At 37.8% G+C, this 21,674-nt stretch overlaps 1 protein-coding gene across 8 annotated transcripts in view; it reads right to left on the reverse strand.

Annotated features, from left to right (window-relative positions):
- ADCY2 (adenylate cyclase 2) overlaps positions 1 to 21,674 on the reverse strand; it is a 239,302-nt gene that overhangs the window by 47,171 nt on the left and 170,457 nt on the right. For all 8 annotated transcript variants that reach the window (XM_075494063.1, XM_075494061.1, XM_075494060.1 and 5 more), the window contains 3 exons: positions 19,179 to 19,248; positions 16,076 to 16,173; positions 8,172 to 8,256 (listed from right to left, as the gene is read on the reverse strand). In XM_075494063.1, the coding sequence (XP_075350178.1) occupies positions 8,172 to 8,256; positions 16,076 to 16,173; positions 19,179 to 19,248 (253 nt within the window). The remainder of the gene's footprint in view (positions 1 to 8,171; positions 8,257 to 16,075; positions 16,174 to 19,178; positions 19,249 to 21,674) is intronic.

Here is a 21,674-nt window from a genome sequence, read left to right on the forward strand (position 1 = left end):
CAGACTTTTCTACTTTAACATCAATGCTTCCAATTGTTAAATTTTAACTTTCTTCATTTTTTTAAAGTAATCATTGAAAAAATTACAGTACAGAATTGCTGAGATTACTTAGCAATGTCCATGCTGAGAACTGCATTTATTGCTGAGGACTGCTTTATTGCTTTCCAAGTACCTGTACACTTTTGAACAGACTTATGCAACTTCTGTACCAAAATTCCTTGCAATAAGTCTAAATTTCCTTTGTTTACAAGATTTTTGATCAATATCACCTGACTTTGCTAATGTATTTTTAGCAAGGAGGAACTAATTGGACTGACTTTCTACATTTCTTTAAAAAGCTATTTTTCTGCTTCCTTTTTTTTAAAAAAATATGTTCTCTGGGCAAATTTATCACTACAAAAAGTTCTGGAGAATAAAATAAATTTCAGGAAACAACATATCGTTCAGCCAGTGTGATTAATCAATAAAGAGATTCCATTCTTCCAGCTGCTATTGCTACAATTACAGATATTGCTGGCTCTGGCCTGAATAATACTGTGTTGTTACACTGCAGCTTCAAAAATGAAGTTGTAGATAGTTATTTCCACTTGTAATACAGAAGCACACCAGAACTCAGTGATGCATTTCTTGACAGGCTGTTTAATGCACAGCTCTGAGCTCTGGCAGGGGAAGGACCACTGTTTATTTGGTACATCTGTCATGCCCACATGGTTTGTTAAAGAGATGACAGGTCTCTGTAATAGCAGGGAGAGCAGCCTACATAGGTTAAGCCAATGAGGCTCCTGAAAGGAAAATTTGTGACAAAACCCTGATTCACACTAAAAATCTTTAAACCATTGAGTAGAAATTCCTTGGAAAACATGAAAGAATACACTCTTGATCAGTAATTCTCTATGTGAATTAACAGATTTGCTGAACTTCATTTCACTTTTGAGCAGTCTTAATCCAGACCATATATAGCACAACCAACAGCAGTTCAGTACTGCTGAAAATTTAGGGAACTCCTGGAAGCAGAACTGGAGTGGTGGGGTGATCATTAAACTCAGACTCTTAATAGCACTGGTAGAACTATGCAGGTTTATTTTGCTGATTCATAAGCTTACGTCAAACACTTTTTCTTGCAAATGTTATGTCTCATTTGCAATTTTCTTAAAAAAATGGAGAATGAGATGAAAGGAATAAAGTAGTCATTTCTAGAAAGCATGCAAGAAGGGTAAGACATCAGATCTCAGTAGCATTAGCTTCTCTGTTTATTCTAAGTGGAGCTGGCAGAATATGGTTCAGTGTTTATCATTTACCAACTAGAAATAATAGGTATTTGTAGTATGAAAGGTGACTAATGTATTACCTTTTCATCTGAACATGTTAAATCTGATATGACAGCTCAGCATGATAGTGAGTAATAACTTATTTTGAATATTCAGATTATTAAAATGTATCCTGTGTTGTCTTTCCACACACAAAAGCCTACTTCAGCATTTAACAAAATGAATGCTGTCTTTCTGAGTGAGATCAAGGAACTGGTGCAAGAATTAATTGTGACAGCTATGTTGTAGATGAAAGACAGTGTCGCAAGAGCTGTCACACTTCTCCTTCACATGCTAGCAGAGGTTGGAACATCTTGACTGAAGACCTCTTATTTACAGAATGCCAGTGAATCACATTTTCTATAGTTCTATTATTGTTCTTTTCATTTTGCATTCAAATACAACTTAATATTTTACTAATACTGATGTTACAAAGAATGAAATCAAGAGAAACAAAAAGCCCCAAAATTCACATTTTTTTCACATGCTCATTTTCAGTCAGACTTGAAGAAGACACCAAAGTTCAAATCCAAAGAACTGGCTGACTGGCTGGCAGTGATTACACTGACCTAAGCTTGGAGAAGGGTGATTTTTGTATAGAGACACAAGCTTATACTTTGCATACTTTCTAATGGTCCTATTGTTGATAAAAAGGACCAAAGCACTTCTAAAATGAGTACTGTAACACCAAACTTTTGAACTCCATGGTGGCACCTGTAAATCTAAGCCAGGCATTTTGAATCATACAAAATGCATCCAGGTGAAGAGTCTGCTCAACCTATATTGGATACAACTGGTTTGACAAAAGCTAGAATCCTGAATAAAGAAATAACAGGAAAAACTAAAGTCAGTATCATGTTTTTAATTTCACCATACTTTGCAGTGTTTATTATCCTTCACAAAGGGTCACGTTGAAATGGCCATGTGCTTCATTTCAACTGTCTAATTCAAAGGAAAGAACACGGCAGTGAGACGTATAAATATGCCTTTAGGCACTCAGAGTTCAGTCCCGGTACTTCCTGTGCTGCTTTCCTCAAGAAAATGTACAGTCGCTGTGTTATATTCTATTTTAAGGTAAGACGTTCTCAGTCCCTCCTGTCAAAGTTTTTCTATTTCACATGAAATATTTAAAGAGACACTGGTTTTGAGAAAGAGCAAACCTGAATGACTTTTTAAAGACAGTGCTCAGGGCACTGAACTAGAGGAAGAAAGAAGTTCTGAATGCTACGTTCTACGTTGACCAAGTCTTGATCTCCAGGTAAGATGCTACCACCCAAAAACTGCCTCACACAACAGAAGCCCTGACCTGTGACCATATTGCGGTACTTACACATCATGGATATCACCTCTCAGGTAATACATGTAAAAGAACCTTCAAAACAATCTGGATGCTCTCTGCTTTCATCCTTCTTATTAATTAACTGTAGGGAAAATTCTTCGCATACTGGACTGTTGGTATTAGGAAGCACACTCGGATATCTCTTTATTTGGAGGTAACTTACAATCTCATCTTGGGCAAAGACACTAAAAGGCAGCATTGCCAGATTTTAAAAAATTTCAACATAGTCTCACTCATCAAAAAATACTAAAAGAGAACTTATTGGCACAACAGACATAAGAAACTTGTGGTTTTCACCAGGTTAGCCAACTTCTTCAGTTGGTCACAATCACATAACATGTCATAAACACATAACTCAAGAAGGAGTAAGAAGAAGGATTTTTGTTACTGAAATCAGTACATTTCTAACAGTTCCTGAAGTCTAAACATAGTACTTAACTTAGATGGATTTGCTGTTGCAGTGCCTGTGCTAGAAACTCATCAGAATGACTTTTAGGTTTGATGAGCCTCTTTCATGGACCCTGTTGTAGATGCGAAAGTGCCTCTCTGGGTTCTCCCTGCCTTCCCCCATCCCTGTTTTGATCTTCATTCACAAGGAAAGCTTTACTATTGAAGAAACTGAAGGACCTCGATCTTTCATTCATATCTGCATTAAGAGAGACACTCACATCAGAGGTAATATTCCAGGTTGAAAATAATTTCCTAGTGCTGGTGCTGATATTCCCATCCCTGTAGAACCTTTAAGTATCTTAAGTGTACACAGTCTTTCTGATTGTTAAGTAGCAATGCCAATTGCTTTAAAGTAAAATACAAATCCCTGCAAACAAAGGCAAAGATTGTATATCATTCTTTATACAGTGGTGTGGTGTAATGCAACTAATAAATAACATGCTCTCTTCTAGCAGGGACAGGACTGCTCACATACTGGCTGCACTTTGTTAGACGCTCCGGTGACCTCAAATCAGAGCATCTTTCTCAACTGTGGAGCCAGTTATTTTCTGATATTTGCTTTGTTGGTATTGTGTTCGGCTAATTCCATGGATCGACTGGATATTTAAGAAAGACTATAAACATGTTCAGATGAGATGATAGGAAAGAAATGCTTTTACTTCTAATCTTCCCCATTAGCTGAAGTAGCTAAATAGGTTTGCAAGGTATAAACATATGCGACAAAAAGCCATTTCATATTAATGGAAAATAACTGGCACAAAGAGTATGTGGTATCAATTAAGTGCACGCATGTCCCAGGTAACGCAAAGAAATTTTTGAGACAGTATTTGAATCAATGCACAAAGAACATCTGCTTGAGACTAATACTTCCTCAGCAGGCTACCTCAGCTACCACAGAGAGCTACCCTTTACGTGCTTACTGTGTTTTTCGTCTATTGATTGCATTACATTTTCCAATGTATCATTTAGGTAACCAGATATCTGCTTCCTTGCATTCACATCAGGAGGTAAAACACATCTAACAGTTGCCAGGTCTGAGGCATTTCACACTTGTTCTATGAACTCGTCTATACTTCAAGAAGATAAAGAGAAGAGACACAAAAAATATATGAGCTAAAGGACAATCACTGTCCTCTATCTGCATGTAATTTGGGAAGGAAACCTCTCCAGGAAAATTCAAAGAAAATATTCAAAATTAACAAAAAAGAATAGCCTACATTTAAAATATGAAAATATAAGCCAAAAAGGATCTTTAAGACCAAAAATACTCGTAATCTTAAGATTTAACTCTGAATACTGTGATTATCTAAAAAGGTAAAAAAAAAAATTAAAAATTGCATAGGCACAAAGAAGTAATTAGAATACAAAGGATATAAATCCATTTCACATTTCAGGACATACACCAATTTTAGCTAGGGTTGACGAAGGTTTAATGCCTATGGGCAAACGACTGTTTCTATGAGAACTGTCAGCCCTCCCTGCCCTCGGCCTGTTTGCCCAAGGCTGGCAGGGGATGACACGCCGCAAAGGCAGGATCTGGAAGTCTGTAACCTCGTTATTTGTGCTACTGCTTTGCCGCATCATTTGATGGAAACATTCCTATTCTTATTTAATGGCTGATATTATGACTCCACAACAGGTTGAGTTGGACTGTGCTACAGTGCTGCCGAACAGTAAAATCAACTAATAGTAAACTCAGAGTGAAAGAGCGGGCAAAGATGTCTTCTTACAATATTGTAATTAAAGTCAATAAGAGCTAGTAATTTTAGCATTACAGTCTGGATGGTTTTTTTCATTTACCAATGAAATGAAAATCATAGAGAAACTTGTTCAAAGTTGGGGTTTGTGTGACTTACTCAGCGGTGGTGACAGCCATTTATAATCGGTGGAGACTGAGACGGCAAAGTATCAAAGTATTGAGAGGAGTGCATAATGCAGTGACAGCCAGGCGTCCCAACTTGAACTTAGATTTTGCCGTCTTTGCCAGGACTACAGGTCCCACTCTATACATCTCGTAACAGCCAGGTACTACTACTGCACGTTTATGTACCGGGTGCAGGTGCCCAGGTTGGTGGTAGGGCCTGCAGGGGCGGCCCCTGTGAGGAGCAGCCAGGGCTGCCCCGTGCTGGACACAGCCGGTTCCAGCCGGCTCCAACGGCCCCACCGCAGGGCCCGGCTGAGCCCCTCAGCCACAGGTGGGAGCCTCAGGGAAAGCCTGGGGAAGGAAGGGTAGAAAATGTTGGGCAGAGAGGAGGAGGGGACAAAAAGAGTGAGAAACAGCAGAGGGAACACCAAAGTCAGAGGAGGAGAAGGAGGAGGAAAAGGTGCTCCATGTTGGAGCAGATGTCCACGCTGCAGCCCATGGAGAACCCATGCTGGACCCAACTATGGTGGATGTTCCTGAAGGAACTGCAGCCTGTGGAGACCCCATGCTGGAGCAGGGCGAAAGCGTGAAGGGAAGAAGCAGCAGAGAGAAATGTTTATGTACTGACCACCCTCCACCCCGACTTGTGCTGCCTGAGCAGAGGTAGAGGAATCTGGAGCGAAGGAGTGAAGCTGAGTTTGGGAGAGGGGGGAGGAATGGTGTGGCTTTAATGTTTGTTTTTGCTTCTTACCACCCAAATCTATTTTAATTGGCAATAAATTAAATGAATTTTCCCCAAGTTGAGACTGCTTTGTCTATGACAGTAATTGGTAAGTGATCTCCCTGCCTTTATCTCAACCCACGAGCTTTCTCATCCTATTTTCCTCCCTCATCCTGCTGAGGAGGTAGAGTGAGTGAGCAGCTGGGTGTCTGGCCCAAAGCCAAGCCTAACCCACCACAGCTCATCTGTCTGGGTCAGTCAGGCCCAAAAAATTCTCTTCTCTTTCTGTGCGTTTTTAGAAGAGAGGTGTTTGGTCATTTTAAACTCTGTAATTACGTGCAGGTGGGTGTACACACAAGCACATCCACATTTACTTCATGCATTCTGCAAGGGAATCCAAAACATACCCTTTTAGAAAAAGACGTGGGAAAAACCCACACTGGCAAAAAAACCCCCAAACCCAATTGGGATTAGGATGATAAAGCTTGATTTCTGTTAATGCTGACACTATAGTGTTAAAACTTAGATATTGATACTTGTTCACTTCAGAATTTCAGGCTTTTTCTTCTAGAAAGAAAGTATTTATAGTTATGGGTCAGATACTGCAATGGATATGCTACCAAAATATAACATAGGGTGTCACTGTGGTTAAAGCTGCAAAACAATACTTGGATTTTGACATGAAGGAAGAAATCTTAGGGAGAGGACAGCGGAAAGATAAACCTACTGCCTCTTGTTAGCTGCCTCTCATCCATCACCTTACAGAACTACATCCATGCTCATGAAGGAAAGGCAACGCTGCATCAACTATGGTCATAACTTACTTGCTGAAAGGCTTCTTAGCAGCCTACCTTCAGCTTTAGAGCAGCTGAACTCATAAAGACATAGAAATAAATAGCTCCTCTTCAACCTATTTAGGTTAGAACATGACATCTCGCAAGTTAACAGAAATGCAATAATAGGTGTCCATTTCTGGGAAGTATTTACAGTACATACAAGACATAGGAAAAACAGCATTGAACGTAGGTGTTAGACATTATGCAAGTGGCACGACTCCTCAACACTGACTTGGGATATTTGCTTAGCCATCCCTTCAAATGCAGAAAAATACATGTGTATTCCTCCTAAGCTACATTATAAATAAAAGCCCCAGGAGAGTGTATATCCCAACACTTCTTGACACCATTTCATTGGCACCTCTTTTTCCTACAGGAAAAAGGCTGGTTTTTCCTTGAAGGATTTTTTTTTTTATTTGCTTATTCAACAGCAGTACTCTGACTCCATCATTTTACTCTTATGTCAATAAAAAACAGCAATCAAGCATGACATTACATGAGAACTAATTTTTGCTGTTAGGTAATAGCAATACCTCTAGGACCTCACTCCAAGGATTTAAAATATCTAAAAATACTGTTGCATTATATCTCAGGTTAATTCCTGAGCAGTGGCAGCATCCCTACCTTATTGGAAAGACAACTGAAATGTAGATTAATTACATTTTCTTAAAAACATGTCCTGGTTAATTACAAGCCTCACAAGGGAAGAGGGAGAAATTATAAAATCCCGTTTCCTCTGTTTCTTGCTTCAACTGCCAGGCCACCTTTCCTTACTCTTTTACTGCATAGTGGTGTAATTGTCTTTCCCATGTGCATGTTTTGCTTTTTTATAAAAGATCTTTCTCTCAGCTTTCTCCATGGGAGCTTGTGGAAAAATGCACATATAGAGAAGGAGAAGTGGGGATTAAGTAACAAGTATACAGATAGTTTTATTCTAGATTACATGCCAAATTCAAATTGCATTCACTTTCTTACAAATCCTGAAATACCTTGTTCTAGATGGAGTTATATGTTGGATCTATTTGAGAATGATTGGAAGGAGGACAATAAAACTTGTAAATTATATTGTGAAATACTGAAACGTTTGTCCAAATCTTGAATTAATTAAATTCTCAAATTCAGCGTATTATTGGGTACACTAATAGGCATTACAATAACACCTGGACCATTTAATGGCAAAATTAGAATTTTACTATAAAATTTTTATATATCAAATTAAATTGTTATTGTGAAATATTCCCTAAACTCAGAAAATGGTCTTATACAATACTTAAACAAGTACACAGTCCCCCAAATTAAAGCACTCATGAGTCACCTGTAAGCAGAATAGCAAAAATTTTGAGAAGACAATCAATCAAACAATAATGCAAACCTCTCAGATGATCCAGCTTCACATGGGAGAAAGAGAGTGTCAGTGTCAGTACAGACAGTCACTGCACTGGCATTTTCTGTTTTTCAGATAAATGAGGACATTTTATATAGTAAGTTAACATGGACAAAACAATGTCCTCTGAAGCCTGAGTGTGCAAGCCTTTCTCATTTAACTGGTACTCGGCAAAAGCAGAGTGACTTGGCAAAATCAGAACGACTTGGCAAATTCATGTTATTTAAAAGAAACCATTAACTACTGGATTACATTTCCTTGAATACCTACCAAAAGCTGTCCAGCAAAGCAGATAAACAAAATGAAGGAAAGCAAGAGAAATGCAGCCCCAAATGAAATTCCAAGAATAGATGTTCTACAAGAAATAAGAAAACATGTATTAATTTCTCTGTTACATTTGTAGCATGACCTTTCTTTGTGTATAATACTGATGATATGAAAAATTACCATGTGCAAGTTGCAACTTCTAAACATCAACACCATGGAAAAACAATTCCAATCCTTACCAGAATGACAGGCCTTTTTCCTGCCATTTTCTCAACTCAGGAATACTTGAATTGGCTTTACCTCTCACTTTGCAAAACTATTACCATGAGAAGATAATGATTTCCACGCAAATAATTTAAATGACAGAGTGCATTAACAGCAGCAATGTTTTGTTTTGTTTTTACTTTAGAAAGCCTGTATTAAATAATATCCTTATTGCTGTATTTTTATGCTGTTGATTTTGTAATTTAAGAGTCTAATATATATACAAAATAAACTTGTTGGTAGTGTACATTCCCCCCGAAAGGTAGGAAAAGCAATAACATGGGACAATGATGCCCAGTTTTCAGTGTCTTGCAGCTAGAACCTGTGATATCTGTGATGCTGCAGTCTCTCAGTCAGCAAGGGCCCTAATATAGTGACTGCTATTTCATGAATAGATAGGGATTCAACACCTCTGAAAGCTCCATTTGGTATCAAATTTGACTTGCTGGCCAGCAGATTCTGAAGTATCAGAGGACAGGATAGGAAGGAAAACAACACCATGAAGAAAAGAAAAAATAACAACAGACTTTAAATGAAAAAAGTTGAGTAATCTATACTCTTCCTGAAATCATCCTTATGCAGCATTCTAGCTCATCCTTTTCTTGTGTGTTATAAATAGGAAAGTCTAGCCAAAATAGCATCCCTGGATACTCAGTAAACAGAAATAGGAATGCAGAAACAATCCGTGAATGCATTCATTCTGCAAATGTGGAAATCTCTCTATATGAATACCACAGTAGAGCATGATTGCTCCATCAGGCACCATACGAGAGCTACTTAGCATGGCCGCCTAGGGAAAGATGCAGTGGGACCTAATTATGTTTAATGAATGCCAAGAGGAGATGAGAAGCTCTGGACCAACTGAGTTGTTTAAGCAAGGGATATAGATGCCGTCATGAAGTCCCTCACCTGAGAGTCTGCTTTCAGTTTTAACCACAGATTTGACATTTTTACAGAATTAAAAAATATCTCTCAACTCCTTTGAGCACCAGCAAATATCTTATTTTATCAAACCTTATATGCTAGAAACATTGGAATGACATTTTAGAAATAAGTTTTATATGCCTTGCTTTTTCCACAAAACCATAATAAATGTTACAGGTTAAGTTAGCTCCTCCATAAACATATGATTCAGAATTAAAATACATTATTAATAAAAGCATACATGTCTCTTCTCTAGACAACATCACATCTGAATTCAAATATATACATTTTAGAAACGATAATACTTAAAATTTAGGAGTAGAACTCTATGGATCAATTTCCTTAGATTACGTACAAATATTGGAAAACATTTTGATCTGTTTCAACAACAGTGTTACAGAAGCTATTTTCAGGAAAGAACAAAAAAGCATTAACGTCACAAACCAATTTGATGCCATATTGCTGCCATTAAAAGCATTTTGGAGAATAATTTATGAGATGCCCTGCCAATCATTCAGAGAACCTCTTATATGCTAAGTATTCATCAGATTTTGGGTCGATGTGAACAGCTGATGAAAACCAAACAACTGGCAATTCACAACATATATTAATCTTGAAATAATGTTTCTTTTAGAAGTTATTTGAAAATCATTATTGCTTATGAATACATGTTCTCCAAGAATTTCTCATCAAGACTGAGACAGTAAGCTGTACATCAGCGTATGTAAAACTACAGTCTCTATCCTTAGGAATTTAAAATCTAGTACACAACAGACGAGATGAAAGAAAAGGAATGTAATTAACAGGCTTATTTTTTACATATGCATAAACACTTCCAATCATATATGTCCTTCAGTAAGATTCAGGTAGCCATTCCTGCATTTCAAACTATTGCTATTCTTTCTCTGATACGAAGGATACACAAAATGAGCCTGCACACCTTAAAAAATGATTCAACACAAGAATAGCCTTATGAGTCAAGTTTGCAGTGCATCCTTGTAGAAGAAGAAATGAAGATGTTTGTAAGAGAAACTGGAAAGCAAGGAAAATAAAATTAACATGGCATAAGGAGAGCTTATGTGCAACAGGAAAGAACAAAAGGTCTTTGCAGCTGTTTTACATGATCAATGATGTTATTGGGGTGGCACAAGAACAAGAATTACATGGCAAGGTGAAGAAGATTCTGATTATCAGGACAAAGAGAAAAGGACTGAGGATAAGAAAAAGGAAAAGTGGTATCAGAATCCAGATCTGAGTGGTGAATAGCTGGAGATGTGACACCCATCTACAAGAAGGGCTGGAAGGAGGACCCGGGGAACTACAGGCCTGTCAGCCTGACCTCCGTACTGGGGAAGCTGATAGAGCAGATCATCCTGAGTGCCATCACACGGCACGTAGAGGATAACCAAGGGACCAAGCCCAGCCAGCATGGGTTAAGGAAAGGCAGGTCCTGCTTGACTAACCTGATCTCCTTCTAGGACAAGGTGACCTGCTTAGTGGATGAGGAAGAGGCTGTGGATGTTGTCTACCTAGACTTTAGTAAAGTCTTTGACATGGTTTCCCACAGCATTCTCCTGGATAAACTGGCTGCTCATGGCTTGGATGGGTATACTCTTCGCTGGGTAAAAAACTGCCTTGATGGCCAGGCCCAAAGAGTGGTGGTGAATGGAGTTTACTCCAGTTGGCGGCCGGTCGCAAGCAGTGTTCCCCAGGGCTCTGTGTTGGGGCCAGTCCTGTTTAATATCTTTATCAATGATCTGGATGAAGGGATCGAGTGCACCCTCAGTAAGTTTGCAGACAACACCAAGTTGTGCGGGAGTGTTGATCTGCTTGAGGGTAGGAAGGCTCTGCAGAGGGACCTGGACAGGCTGGATGGATGGGCCAAGGTCAATTGTATGGGGTTTAACAAGGCCAAGTGCAAGGTCCTGCACTTGGGCCACAACAACCCCATGCAACGCTACAGGCTTGGGGAAGAGTGGCTGGAAAGCTGCCCAGTGGAAAAGGACCTGGGGGTGTTGGCCAACAGCCAGCTGAATATGAGCCAGCAGTGTGCCCAGGTGGCCAAGAAAGCCAATAGCATCCTGGCCTGTATCAAAAATAGTGTGGCCAGCAGGACGAGGGAAGCGATCATCCTGCTGTACTCGGCACTGGTGAGGCCGCACCTCGAATACTGTGTTCAGTTTTGGGCCCCCTACTACAAGAGAGACATTGAGGTGCTGGAGCGTGTCCAGAGAAGGGCAACGAAGCTGGTGAAGGGGCTGGAGCAGAAGTCTTATGAGGAGCGGCTGAGGGAGCTGGGGTTGTTTAGCCTGGAGAAAAGGAGGCTGAGGGGAGACCTTATCGCTCTCTACAACTACCTGAAAGGAGGTTGTAAAGAGGTGGGGGTGGGTCTCTTCTCCCAGGTAACAAGTGATAGGATGAGAGGAAATGGCCTCAAGTTGCACCAGGGGAGGTTTAGACTGGATATTAGGAAATTTTACTTCACTGAAAGGGTTATCAAGCATTGGAACAGGCTGCCCAGGGAAATGGTTGAGTCACCATCCCTGGAGGTATTTAAAAGACGTTTGGATGAGGTGCTTAGGTACATAGTCTAGTGGTGGTCTTGGTAGTGTTAGGTTTATGGTTGGACTCGATGATCTTAAAGGTCTTTTCCAACCTATACATTTCTGTGATTCTGTGAATACAGAGGACAAAAGGTGTAAGATTTTTGCTCCCCACACCCCCTTCTTTTCTGGGAACAGGAGGACTTCTGTTTCAGTCAGGCTAAGCCGAAATAGTTTCATGCTGCTCCTAGAAGGAAAGAAGTGGGCTGAAAATGCTATAATGGGAAGCAAAATACTAAAAATTAAGTGCTACCATAAACAAGCCTCACCTGAGGCAACAACCATAGGAAAGCCATAACATGCATTTATTTTTTGTCACTGGAACATTGCAAAAACAGTACAGGTCTTTACAGTAAACTAATCTCGCCTTTATTGTGCAGAGTCATCAAACGCATTGCACAAGTCACCAAATGCATTGCATTGACAGATTCGGGCATACCATTTTCTCAAAAGAGCACCTGGGACCCCATAAGCCAGCTAACTTTTTACCTCCCTCTTCCTACGCTTCAAGGAATGTCCTCATTTCTGAAAGATCTGCTCTCTGCTACTGTGCCCCACCAGGAACCCTGAGAGGACAACCCTTGACAATAACCTACAGAAGGACAGAGTTTAAAATTGAGGAAACAATATGAGAACTTCCCAGGCTTCAGATAGTTCCAAGTGTAAATAATTTACGATCTTGGCTATCCTTCTCATATTTTTCTGGTTTCATCAGTAAATATCTGGTTTGAATAATCATTTTTATCAGGTGGTATGAGATTGGAAAAAAAATTGTATTTATACATACTTATGTCTTGTTGGTAACATTTTAACTGAAAAATAAAAATTTATTATGAAGATAAAGATACTGAAAAATTGAGAAGTGAACGTATTCCTTCTACACTTTTGTAACTTTTAGGAAAATATGTGACTTATGGCACATGTCCCTTAATGGGATGTAGAGAATTTCCTTAGCTTGCCAGGTAATTAACATTCATGTTTTGAACTATTTGATTGCAAATTCTCTTAAGGTGATAAAAACATAATGAAGCAATTACAAATGAGAATTATACAAGGCAAAACTGAATTCAGACTTTTTTGGTATGTAATAGTAACTCTTTCTTAATTCGACTGATGCTTTCACTAAGCCATCAATGGATTCAATGGCTATGTAGCCTAATTGTATGGCAGTTTCAGTGTTAAGAAAAATCATTTGAGTATTATAACTCCACTTGAGATATTTTTAAAATCAGATACAGCAGAAAAATAGCTAGTAACAGTGGTTTTCTTTTGTTTATACTGTCATATTTTACACGCCTGCTTTCAGTCAAAGTTTTTAAGTACTACCTTTTCTATGAAGAAATTCAGCTGTGCCTGACTGGAAATACTATGTTAAGGCCTCCTAACCACCTTCCATGGTAACAGAACAAGATGACTGTTAGTTTGGCATGACTCAGGACAAAAGGACACAATTTCTTGAACATAGCACCCTCAGAGAGCAAAGACTTGGGAAGAATCTTAAATGTAGCCCCAAACAAATCCCTTACTTGAATAGCACAAGAAGTAACTCCTGTTCAACAGGAATATACTTTCATCAATTCACCAATTTGCATTTCAAAACCAATTCTGTGTTAGCTGACTGCTTCCCTAAATAAAGAACATAGAGCTGTTGTGAATTTCGGGAGATAATTCTGTCACTTGGTAAACCAAGAATGCTAGAGAGCTACTGAAGCGTGTTCCGAGGAAATGTAATGATGAAGATTTGTGTCACTTTAATGTCACAATAAAGACCTACTCCTCATGATACATTTCACCCCAAGATATTGTTTACTTGATTAAATTTATATTTACCACTTTGTGTAAAGTTTATTACAAAAACACCACATCAGTTTATTGACCCCAGGAAAATTAAAACATTAATAAATTATTTCATCCTTGAAATAAACGTCTCGTGATCTTGGAGATATTACTTATTCCTTGCAACTTGCTGGATGTTACTCACCATCAAATATCTCCAAATCAACTTTAAAGCAGCAGGTGGTGTGCCTGCACAGAAATCAATGACATTACACTGCTGCAAAACCAGATTAATGGAATAGTGAATATAAAACCCAATGACAGATGTAGTTTATCTCCCTGTCTTCATTAGATCACCATTTAAAAATCCTGTAGAATTTTTGGAAGAAAACAAAAAGCCTAGATAGAATTTTAGACTAAACTATGATTTATTTATTTTTTATTTATCTATTTTCTGCTGGAAGGAAGTAACATCTGCAGCACTGGAGTATGTTCAATTTAAGCTACATTTGTGATGACTACATACACTGGTGATTTTTCAACTTTTTTTTTAATTTGCGATGCTCCCAGTTTTCCAGTAAAGATGCAGATGCCTGTACAATACCTTGCCTTTCTGTCTTCCATTTTTGCATCTCTTAAATTAATCCACAGACCCCTTGAAGCTGAATACCATTCATGTTGGTAATACCTGATTTTACACTCCTGCTTTTACAATTTAATATGCAACCCTATAAAAAGACCAAAAGATAATTTACATTTGGTAATGAAAATGATAAACTATATGTATCTTTTGCTCTGATGTTAGAAAGAGATCATGTAATATCAGCATATGCTTTTACAAGTTGGAGGACACTTTCCCTGGTTGAATACAGCTCCCTAGAGTTCACTAATTTCAAGTATCCGATGTATTTTAATGAGCTACACAATTGGTTTAAGAGACATAATAAGGATATAGAAAAATTAGCATCACATATCATCACGTGTATGATAGGTGATAAATCCAGATTCATTTTCATGACTAAAATCAAAACATAAAACCAGATTCATAAATCATACTGCTGGAAGGGACTAGTTAAATCCAAGTTTGGTTTTTGGTATATCACAAACCACGAATTTCCCTGAATTAATTCCTGTACTAATCAAAACACAGTATGAGCTTGTAAAATATACTCATTATGCAAAATGACAAATAAAATTAGTCATGAGTCTTAATTTCATATTTTGCAATAGTAATGCCTAAAGTCAGACTGAACTATGTACAGGATACTGCTGAACTCTTGGAAGAATGTCCCTTTGCGGCTTGTGTCTCCATGTTAGAAACTAGCTGGGAAACCCTTTGCAAAGAAAATGCTGTAACACCTGAATAGAAGTCCATAAAACTTTATACATGTTATAAAACAAGTCTGCAGTATGAAAAGTCAATTTATAATGACCTAACAGTTCCTTCTGGCTTTGAATTAAAATGTGAGTAAGTACTACAGCGCAAGACCAATCAATCAACTGAGGTTATAAATACTACTCCTGAAAGCACTGCACAGGAGAAAAGACTATGAGTGAAGAAATATTGTATCACAGGGAATATACAGTGTTGGCTTTGGAAGCAATTGCTATAAAACAAATATCAACTTTCCACTATGTAAACAATCAACAGCAAAATCTCCTTTTAAGAAGTCTAATAAAATATTCTTTATTGGAACTGTCTTCTATTTTTCTCAGCCTTTCTAGAATATGCACAGATAGAAATATAGCTGATTTATATGGACAAATATAAATTAGCTCATAATATATACATTCTGATAAAAATAATTATTCCAGCAATTGATTATATTTTAAAATTAGTTTTAAAAAGAGACATTTTATGAATAGTAATGCTCTGTTTGCACGCTGAATAGAGCAGTATTATCACAGTAATATGTTAAATACATGTATTTAATCACAGTCCCAATTCTGCAATCCATTTTGTCCCATTTCAGCATCCAATTGTCACACTTACTTTACATGTAATTTTAGTTGCACAAACTTATAGCTTCTATTACTTTTTTTTACACATATGAATTTCATTCCTGTCATCATCACACTTTTTTAAATGCAAAGAGAAAAACTAAAATGAATGAAGGGTTGATACTAATGCTTGGCATCACGCTATTGACAGCGTTTAAAATTAGAAACAAGCATAACTTTGAAAATGGGCTGAAATCCTCAATCTTCTCTGTTCAATTTCATTTCCATGAATTGACCTCTGCAATCTGACAATTCCAAAATTTTTTACTTATACATTTCTATTTTTTACATTAATGAGCAAATATACATAGGAATGAGTACATGTTAAATACCACTTACTTTGGCAATACGAGAATCTGCACAACAAAAATGCAGAAGAATATGAGACAGGCACAAGTCACATAATACTTAAATGCAGGCAGAGTTGTTGCCCGATACTAGAAGAAAAAAAAGCAAATGTTAAAAACACAATTTCCAAAGCAGATAAAATATCACCCAACTGAAATTTCAGCTTAAAGATGCAGATATGTATAGGCAGTCTTTAGCAACAGTAAATTTCCTGTTGTTCAGTGTCTTCCACATCCACTCACACAGGGCTAGGGATTATCAGGCATAGTATTGAATCCTTTTACTTCTTGAAGAACAGCTTAAGTAGCCATGTCAAATACTTTTGTCTTGTTCCTCCACAGAACAGGACTATCCCAAATTCATCATAAAAAGTTTAATTAAAAAAAAGCGAAAGCATTTTTAAAAATATTTTTTAGGAATGGCCAACCATTTTTAGCCCATTCCAAGTTCCTTAGTCGTTAATTTCCCAAACTGATTTTCAATTATTAATAAATACTGAATGGGCTGAAACAGTTATAAAAAAACGTAACAGTCATTTAGACAGGAAACTTCCGAGCACACAAAGCAGCAAAGTGTAAACTGTGCTACAGATGTGTATAAACGTTCTATTTCCAACAGCATAGCTAGCAATCATACTGATATTTACTGGGGCTATATTATTACTTCAATTAAAATATTTTATATCTGTGTTAAAAGGCCTCATATGTCCACTGATGCTACTAAACACTTGATATTCTTAGGAGAGAGTCAATCTGATCTGTTTTGTCATGAAAAAATCTATTTATGAATCTCTAATTATCCTGTCTAGAGACATAAGAATTAAGCAATGAAATATTTATCAGAGTTGTTCTGTTATTTGAGATAGATATGTCTAGATTGAAACCAATTAAGTACTCAAAGGGAAATGACCTAAGTATTGGGCCTATTAAAGTTACTTACCCTATCGAAGTTTTTTTCAAAGGGTAAGAGTTTAAGATTTGATTATTAAAACAAAATGTACCAAAGATTATTTTCACAAAGTGCTCCGAATGCAAACGTCATAAAATGGACTGTGCATGAGCTGTTGCTTTCTAACTGCAAGCACACAGCTGTGTCTTTGTGCTTACTGCCAAGTTCTGCCCTTGAAACTGGTGCACCAAACTTTACATGAACATGTAGAAATTGAGTTTAGCAACCCAACAGCTTTTTTTCACTTTTGAATTGTATGGCAAATTAAAAGCAATTCTTATCACATACCTAACTGAATTTCAAGGGACAAATATGATTTTGCTCAATGGGTACATTTGCAGCAAGTTTTGTTCTTCCATCTGTTGAATATGTTTGTTGTTCCTTAATGGTCTTGTCCAACAATTTTGGACCTTGAGCTGCTGTTAAAATCTCAAAAAATTGCAACCCACTGGTAAATTCATTTCAGTGTTTCACACTTCTCCAGACGCTTCCCAATGAAGTCAAGTGACTCACTCCTTAGGTTAAATAATTATTTTGCTTTATTACCTTGCTGTATTTTCAGGTCATACAGGGCCTGAAAAGCTCCTGTTGAAATCAAAAGTAGGCTTCTTATTGAGTTCTTTAAAGTCAAGACTGGACTGATGAGCCATTAAAAGGCAGTGAAGAAAGATATTAAAAAGCCAGATCTGAAAAGAACAATTAGTTCTTTGCCGTTCTACAGGCTAAAAGAGATTAGGCTCCTACAGAGGTTATCTACACAGCTGAAAGACTTAGCTTCCTGATCTTCTCCCAAGTCCCTATTCCCTGATTGTCCAAAGTGCTCATATGATGGTTTTCTCTCAAGTTCTCTTTCAGAATTTATCGGTTAGTACCACCCACATTAAAATCTGAATGTGCTCCTAGGCACACCTTTGATCCACTCTGTGTACCCTTTAAACACTATGGATGAGACCACACTGGGTCTAGCACCTTCCCTCTTATGCCATCTTCTAAACAGCCTCAACAAGCCTTGAAACTTTTTTCACCCTAGTGCATTGCCAAGGGCACACAACACATGCCTTTGGCAGCTGGCCATAAGAACACCATTCTGCTGAGCTGTGAAAGAATCTGAAAATTATTTCAGATGGTTTGAACTGCAAGATATCTACAAAAATAACTAAATATGTATTTGACCACCACATGGGATCCAGAGGATTCTTGCACCTATGCTGCACAGTGTGAACACAGCATGGTAATACTTCCTCTATCCCATTCTCATCAGGTTCACTCATAGAGCCAGTTGTGGTCAAACCTATGTCTTACTTCCCTTAAGGACAGCATAAATGTTCAGCTATCAGCTGCCCTATGCTTATGAAAAAGCAGAAAGAGGCAACTCTCCAGTCTTCCCGCTGAAGCTGTGGCAGTATGAAGAAATACAATCAAGCTCTACAAGGCCATAAAACAAAGCAAAGGCCTAACTTTCTAGGCTAGTGGTCATGAGAGTCACCTAAAAGGGAGGAATCTTTCATTCTGATCATTACTCCAAGGACTAGAAACAATATCATTTACTCCATCTGTACATACATGTCTCAAACATGTTTTATCACACATATTAGTCAGAAGAACATTTAGTGTGTTGCACCCAAGACAGCTAGGCATTTTTCTTAAAAAACATTTACAGTACTGTTTCCCCGGAATGACTGTGAGCATCAAGTGCATATGGAGAAAACTAATGAGCAACTGATGTCATTACAAGACTATCAATACTACAGGTGGAGTCTCTGAGACATGGCAAAAAAGTTTTAAAAAGTGGAGTTTGGTAAATGCCTTTTGAGGATGTAGGTGATGGAAGTTAGGAATTCTTTGCTCCAGTTACATCAAATTTGGACTATCAAACCTCCTCCCACTTCTGCGAGACCATGAAAATTTCAAGAAATTCAAGTGAACTACAGAGCCCTACAAACAGGAAAGCAGTCTCAGACATCACATTCATAAAATTTCTTCTGTAAATGAGGTAAAATATTATTGTAAGGTTTGAGCACTTCTCCCTGCAGGAGAGGTGCTGTGGCCATGGCTCTGTGTTACAAAAGCAAGGGATACAAGCAAGCCTCGCTTAGGATGAGGCAAAGAAGGAATCAACCGTGAATTTGCAGTGAAAATAACTTACTTCTTTTTCCAGAGTCTTATTATAGAAAAGAAGTGATATTCTTTGAATGTCTTCAGATTTAAGCCACTGCCTAGAAGAGAAAAGGAACATTATAATTGACATAAGAATAAAGTAGTCCTGTCTTTTTATATTACTGAAATGCAGTAAAATAAGAAAATAATTTTGAAGAAAGCAATGTATATGGTGAATTGCACTGACAGTAAAAGCAGAAACTACAAATCCCCTCTCCCTTTTGACTTCTATTGCTAACGTCCACATGAAACAAAAGCTCAGATGAACCATTTTTTCTGCGGATCATTCCTAAGGACAGTCAAGGGAGGAATTTATATGATGTAATTCTGACACTGATATTCCACTCGTGTCCAAAATACTGTAGTATATCCAGTGCACAGAAGAGAACCTGAGATAAAAACAGTCCTTCACAAGGTACCTTTAAGAAGTGCGCTGTTACAATATGCAAGAGTGGCAGGTAAATTACACTTTACAAGCTCCTATTCTGAACGAAAATGTAAAAAACATTATTAAAAGAGGTGGAGTGATTTTGTCTTTGAGCTGTATTAGTATCTTGACCACGACCCTGTACTCTAGAGGTAGATTTTGATCTTTTTACTGATTATAAAAACTTCTTCCCTGCTTAAAGATGAGAAATACAAAATAGAATATGTACTTGCAATGAAATGACAAATCTATTTTAAAAGAAGTGAATCTTGACAAAAGCTTGACATAACTTTTACAAAATGAAATGTTCTAATATGAAAGTCTACATTTATTTTAATGGACACTGGAAAAGAAACAGAATATTTAAATTTCAGGAGGGTTAGGTTGCTTGCACCTCAAGGGGAATAGGCAAATTTGAAAAAAATATTTAAGCAGACTACTTCTGTAACATGCAATATTTAAGCTTGAACAGTAATAGCAGGGCTTAAGATTTTTTTGCAACCTTTCCAGCAATAACTTTAAGTTAGGTTCTACGCTGGTAGTGTAGCTAATGCCTTCTAAATAAAAGGGAATGTCTCAGCTGACAGGTTGCAACGCAAGTAAGTAGCAGCAATGAATCACAGTGGAATACATCCTAAATTAGGGTCCTGGGAGAACAGGAGTGGACAGAGTGGAGTGTAAGCTATTAGTTTTGATTTGTGAAATCTAAAATATTTGTTTCCTTGCCTGGGAGACTGTCCCTGTTTCGGTGCAATCAGTTTCATTATAAAAAGGGGCTGAAAACATATTCAGTTCTAGGTATGCTGAATTCAAAAATATATTTCCCAGTTTCCTCTGCAATGTCTCACATATACATCTGATCATAGTTAGGATTCTGAGAAGAAACAGATATGATAGGCTCCTCTTGTACATATAGCATGATTTTGTTTGGGTCCAGCTGTAATCTACTGGAGAGAACATTCAGTTTGTGGAACATTTTTGGTAAACTGTGAAAATTAAGTGCAAGTCTTTTTCCATTTAGTTATATACATTGAACAAAAAGTAACCGTCTTCTCCAAATTGTTAACTAATTTCCCTTTTTTTCTTATGGTATCTGACAGGCGGATTGATTTAATTACCATTACCACACTGCTAAAAAATTCTGTCTGCAGATCTACTTCCAAAGGCCTAATTTGGTCTGTACACACTTGATTGCATGTGAAATCAGTAGTAACATTTAGAGCAAATGCTGCCTCATATGCCACATTACAAGCTCATGTTTTCAGGAGCTTTTAGTTCTACTTTAAAGCTCAGAAAAAAATATACTGATTTTAGGTAGCAGGTGCCGAGAGGTCTGAGATGAGGGAAACAGTATAACACAGACAAATGAAAGTGGAGAGTAAGTACAGAAAAGGAAGCACAAAGTCACATACCTTTGGCAAAGAGATGAGGGCTGAAAAATTCTGCCTACAGCCTGACTCCCTGATGAGCCTAAAGGTTGCCAAAGTATCTGCAAGTACGTGGGGATATGCCCCCTGGGAAGCTAGGTACCAAATTTCTATTTAAATTCTTTTGCAATTCAAGGAACAACACAGACAGACAGCTAAATTCTGCCTGTATCCAGAGCTCTGTGGTTTGACAGGGTGTGTACTGACTGACAGTGTACAGCAAGGAATTATGCACAGAACATTGCAGCCACCATGACTTAAAAAAGAGAGGAAAGAGAGTGTGTCTAACATTGTAACCTACTTATCAAAGAGCAAGTAACTTTAGTTTAGCTCCCTCTGTAGGTATATATTTAGCTAGCAGATGGCTATCCATCCATCACATGTCCTACAGAAGTCCCCTAACCACTGAGGGTCAGGGTGGCATAGCTAGGGCTACTCATCCCCGTCCTGTGCAGGATGGGCACTTTATAGCCAGGAATACTTTGTTCAAGGTACAGGGAAAAGAAACCTGTGGAGAAAGTATGATGTTACACCCTAATGGCTAAGGTACTCAGCTGAGAGACAGAAACTCCTCATTCCTCACTCGCTCTTTTAAATCTGTATTTACATATCTTCTAATGTAGTGCTCTAA

This window comes from Mycteria americana, chromosome 2 (genome assembly GCF_035582795.1).
Source record: "Mycteria americana isolate JAX WOST 10 ecotype Jacksonville Zoo and Gardens chromosome 2, USCA_MyAme_1.0, whole genome shotgun sequence".
In the NCBI taxonomy this organism is placed as follows: domain Eukaryota; kingdom Metazoa; phylum Chordata; class Aves; order Ciconiiformes; family Ciconiidae; genus Mycteria; species Mycteria americana.